The sequence below is a fragment of the Ziziphus jujuba genome, chromosome 2 (assembly GCF_031755915.1).
Source record: "Ziziphus jujuba cultivar Dongzao chromosome 2, ASM3175591v1".
Classification (NCBI taxonomy): Eukaryota; Viridiplantae; Streptophyta; class Magnoliopsida; order Rosales; family Rhamnaceae; genus Ziziphus; species Ziziphus jujuba.
The window spans coordinates 13,674,513-13,679,741 of record NC_083380.1 but is presented as its reverse complement, the minus strand read 5'-3'; the positions used below and the strand labels follow the sequence as shown (position 1 = coordinate 13,679,741).

The 5,229-nt window shown below is 38.0% G+C and overlaps 1 protein-coding gene across 2 annotated transcripts; it reads left to right on the top strand.

Moving 5' to 3' along the window:
• Positions 1-410: 410 nt before the first annotated feature.
• LOC107434120 (histone H1) lies at positions 411-5,018 on the top strand. 2 transcript variants are annotated; one of them, XR_001582879.4, is made up of 5 exons: positions 411-856; positions 972-1,925; positions 3,596-3,676; positions 3,768-4,127; positions 4,435-5,018. XR_001582879.4 is itself a non-coding variant. In XM_016045540.4 (4 exons), exons 1-4 carry the CDS (start codon positions 602-604, stop codon positions 4,011-4,013), a joined length of 1,536 nt encoding a protein of 511 aa, XP_015901026.3. In that variant the 5' UTR covers positions 411-601; the 3' UTR covers positions 4,014-4,433. The 2 variants fall into 2 exon arrangements, 1 of the variants encoding a protein (XP_015901026.3); XM_016045540.4 differs by lacking the exon at positions 4,435-5,018 and having other exon boundaries at positions 3,768-4,433.
• Positions 5,019-5,229: the final 211 nt, after the last annotated feature.

Genomic DNA, 5,229 nt, shown 5'->3' with positions numbered 1-5,229 from the left:
TATATGTACTTAGGCCTAAAACGCTGGAGGGGTTGACATATACTTAGATTACGAACCTTTAGAATCTTTAGTTGGTAAAAATTGCATACAAGATAGGTTGCCAAAATTATAATTTTTTTTTAATGTGAGAAATCTTGTGATTAAAGCGGAAATAATGAAAAGAGGGGGAGGGGAAATTGAAAAATAAAAGAAAAAAGAAGGGCTTAAAAGTAAAAGCAATAAGGTGGTGGTGGTGTAGATATTTATAGATAAAGAATAAATAAAAAAGAAAAAGGTAGAAAAAGACAGAGAAGGTCTGCATCAATTTTATCTAAGCAAAGCATTACGCTCAGAGTCAATCTCAACGGTCCGATTAATCTCCAATCCATCCATCCATCCATCATCATCATCTATCATCATCTTCTTCTAAAATATTTTTCAATTTTTTCTCACTCTCTCTATCTTCCACAACAATTTCGACCTACCCCTCTATTTTTTTTTCCTTTCACTTTCTCTCTCTAAGAAAATAAAGGGAAAAAAAAGGAAAAAGAAAAAAATACAATTTAAACATTATCGCAGAAAAAAATTAAAATCTCTCCCTTCCCATCTCTATCTAAATCTAATGGACCCACTTCCTCCTCCACCACCACCATCTCTACAACCGCCTCCGGCAACGGCTTCAACCACCACAGTCTCCGGCGCCGGTAACTCTGTTACCACCACTTTCCCCGCTGTCTTTCCGGTTCCGGTTCCCACCACAAACACCTCGGCCCCTCCGGCTGAAGCTCAAAACCATATAACCCATGCCGCTGCAAACCCTAGCCCTGGTCCTACTCATGCCGTCGCTCCTTCCCCTCATCATCCTCCGTACGCTGAGGTAAGAAAGAAAAAGAAAAGAAATGAAAAATCCAAAAAATCCTGTTTTTAGATTCGCTGTCTTTGTTTTTTGCGAAACCCTAATTTTATTTTTATTTTTATTTTTTTAAAAATAGATGATATATACGGCAATCGGAGCTTTGAAGGAGAAGAACGGGTCGAGCAAAAGAGCGATAGCGAAGTTCATAGAGAGAGCGTACACGGACCTACCACCGACTCACTCGGCCTTGTTGACTCACCACCTGAAGCGGTTGAAGAACAATGGTCACCTTGTGATGGTCAAGAAGTCTTACAAGCTCCCTAGATCTGATTCCTCTTCGGCTTCTGCTGCATCAGCTGTTCCAGCAGCTTCTTCTTCGCCGACTCCTACTTTGCCCACTGGGGCTTCTCGGGGTCGCGGCCGTCCTCCTAAGCCCAAGCCCACTCTCACAGCCCAACCGAATCTCCAACCCCTGGCCCAGCCCATTCCTCAACCCGCCGAAACCAACACCAACAACACCAACACCAACGTCAACAACATCCAGCAAAACGCTCAGCCGGTTTTGGTAGCTCTTGGGCTCGTCGACGACCCGAACCCCGTACTGGTGAAGAAAAGCCCCGGTCGGCCGAGAAAAGTTGTCACGTCCGTCGGTCAAGGTGTTGGACCGGCGTTTGGAAAGAGGGGTAGGGGTCGACCGGTCGGTTCGAAGGTGAAGAAGAGTCCCGGTCGGCCCAGGAAGCCGAAGTCTGTGACGGCTGTGATGGGCCCCAAGAGGGGACGTGGACGCCCATCGAAGGCTGAGCCCAAGACCATGGTGATTCCGTACGCTGGTGCTGCTGCTGCGGCGACGACTACGAATGTGCCTGTGGTAGCCGCATTTGAGCCCAACACCGTGGCGAATTCCGTGGTGGCGATGTCACCGAGGCCCCGAGGGAGGCCCAAGAAGGTTCCGGGTTTGGGCGCCGGTGGTGTTCTTGGTGTTAGTGCTGGGATTTTGGCTGGGAAACGTCGGGGCCGACCTCCCAAGGTTGCTGGAGTTATCAAAAAACCCAAGAAACATGGTGCGAGGCCCGTGGGCCGGCCCAGAAAGGTAAATTCTTTGCTCTTAAGTTATCATTCTCTCCCAAAAAAAAAATATATATATGTATATTAATTTTTTCTTTCTTGGTATTTGGATGGTTTTGGCGCTTTTTTTTATTTCTTTGATAATTTCAAAGTAGAAGCAGTAATTTTTAAGTTTTATTAAGATGATATCATCAAAAATAAAATATTTAGGGAGCGTGTAATATTATTTTATTTTATCTATAAATTTTCAGTGGTTTGTTTGTTTGCCATGTAATGGGTTTTGAAAAATGTACGTTAAAACGTGTTAATTTTGAAATTAGGTTAAAAACAATATCCAACACACACACACACACGCGCGCACACACACACACACATATATATATATATATATATTTGGTAATAAACAATATGCAACATATGGATATATTAGTTTGGTTTTGTTACATGTGATTTTCTTTAATTATTGTTTCTAGCAGTTTAAAAAGTATTGTACTGGGTCATATTTTTTTTGTTTTATTAGTGTAAAAATTTGAAACGACCGAATTAAAAGTTAATTAAAAATTTAGGGACATTTCGTTTAATAACCCTCTTTCAAGGCCTTTATTTTCAAAACTTATAATCTTAACATTTTTACCCAAAATGCCCTACACCTCCTAAAAGATATATTTTATTTTTTATTGTTATTATTTTTTTACCCTTGGAAAAATGAGATAAGAGAGTACATAATCTCAAATTTCCAAGGAAAAAACCTGAAATATCTTTTTAAAAGGGTTTAAAATTAAGGCAAAGAGTATACACTCATAATTTTCGAATGGGTTCGAAAATTTTGAACCTCTAGGAAAAATTCAGTGTACAAGAGTATTCTTGGTTAGAATTATAAGTTTAGAAAATGGAGATTATTTTTCTAATTTTATCCCTATTGGCGGGTTGTTGGTCGAATTTCTGTAAAATTTTATGGTGCTATTGTTTTAGCCACTGTTTATTTAGTGGACTATTGAATATTTCATGATGCACTTTATAGAACACTATGCGGTGAAAGCTGGATATGTAGGAAAAATTCTAATAATTTCTATGAAATTTATGATTTCCTTTTATTCCTTGACTTTGTTCGTTAAATAATTATTCAGGACTATTGAATATTCCATGATGCACTTTATAGAACACAGTGCGGTGAAAGCTGGACCTGTAGGAAAAATTCTAATAATTTCTATGAAATTTATGATTTCCTTCTATTCCTTGACTTTGTTCATTAAATAATTATTTATACTTGTCTTAAGAGTGTGCAGACTATGAATAAAATGATATTTAGAAATGAATTTTGTAGGTGAAGTGTTCATTTTCTTTGGAATCGATTCCAAAATTATATAACAGAGGGAATTCCTAACCCCTTGGATTTGTTCAATTTTTATTGATGCTTAATTCGTTGTATTCAGTAAATGTTTAATTCTAATAGCAAGAAGTTTTGTTTTGAGAAATATAGGAGATAGAAGATACACAAGTTACAAAAGATTTTTCAAGGTTGAATTGTTTTGTTGAATGTTCGACGAGGAAAACCTGGAGGAACACTTTTTTTAAGAATGCCGAAGCTTATAACAATATTTGTTTATAACTTAATATTAAAAATTCTTACCTATTTTCTTAACGGTTTTGTTCTATCAAACTTATTATAATTTCCTTTTCTATTGTTGGGAGAAGAATACAACAATCCCATTTACTGAAGCATCTGAGTCGCTGTTGGTTGCAAATGGAGATCTGAAGAGAAAACTCGAATATGTTGTAAGTGAAATAATTCTAGTAACAGCATTTTTATTATTTGTATTGCATTGGTATGTGGTGGTCTTTATGCAACAGTGTTTGTTATTTCCAGCAATTGAAAGTCAGGCAAGCTGTTATTGCGCTAAAGCCTCAGTTGTCACATGAAAGTCCAGCTACTGCAATTGCAGCAGTCCAAGAATTAGAAGAGATTGCAACCATGGACATTAATGCCCCATTTAGAGAAGAACCTCAAGTGCTGCAGCTGCCACTGCATCAACAACCGCAGCCACAGCAGCATCCACAGCCACAGCTGCAGCCAGATCAGCAGCAGCAGCAGCAGCTACTGTTTCAAAATTGAGAAATCTAGTTTGCTCCTTTTTGCATGGTGATGGAATTTCATCATGAGGATCGGAAAAAAATTGTGGGAGAGAGTCTTGCATGCTGAAGAAGGATCTGTTGAGCAAAATAGGAGGTAGTAAAACTAACTGTCTCTTTCAGTTATGACCTTGTCAATTATGTTTGTTGTTTGTGCAATTTTAGATTGACCCAGAACTCATTTTGTCTTTTTCATTTGTGATTTTAATTCAATTTTAGTACATTTGAAAAGGAGGAAAAAGAATTACCTGAAAACAAGCAGATAATGTCATTATGAACTGTTTAGCTTGGTAATCTACTTGGATAGGAGCTAAAGTGTTGTATGTTGCCTGCAAACTGTATACTCCTTTCTGTGTACATTGTATGTGTCTTGTTTGTGTCAGTACTTACTGTTTCTTCTTCAGTCGTTTCTTAGCTAAAAACTTGCAGCAAAGTTGATTTTGGTTAGCATATACGAGTTTGGAAAATGGCTTTGGTAAAAGAAAGAAAAGCTATGATCAGAATTGGAAGTTTTTCAAATTGAACTGCTGCTTTGATACGTGCTTAATTCTCTTTAAGCGCAAAGTGAGAAAGGGGTAAACTTACTGTGTTCCTTGGTGAATATACTTGGTAGCACCAAAGAATATGTGATGGTAAGGTGGTCAGAAAAGTCATCTTGAGATTCCTTGGGCTTGAAGCTTCAAGATCAAGAGAATTTTGACATAGCCAAGCAAAGCAAGTGAATGAGGTTGTAGGCCATTTTTGGAGCTTGATGATGCTGTACGCTTGTACTTGTTTCTGAATTGAAATTGTTAGAAACAAAAAACAAGAACACAAAATCTAGTTACTCTATTGGCGAGTCTTAGTTTGTGACTTAGTCCGGAAGATGGTTAAAGGTGCATCTAAAGATGGGTCTGTCAAAATGATTGTCTGAAACAATTATAGATTCAAGGGGCATAAAATTGACATAAACCAAATGTGACAGTAAAAAGTTGGTTCCCGCTGGAAATTCTTCTTTTTATTTTTTACCTTTCCAAAGTAGCGCAAAGTAAAACGCGAGATTCAATCACATGGGCAAATTATCAAGCGGATTAAACAGGAGGACTATCTTCATTCTTTAGGAACATTCAAAATGTCCTTATTAGCAATCAAAATTTTCGTTTGGATATGTTTGTTAGCAACCTTATGAGCCAATGTTTTATACGTACTCAGCCATAGAC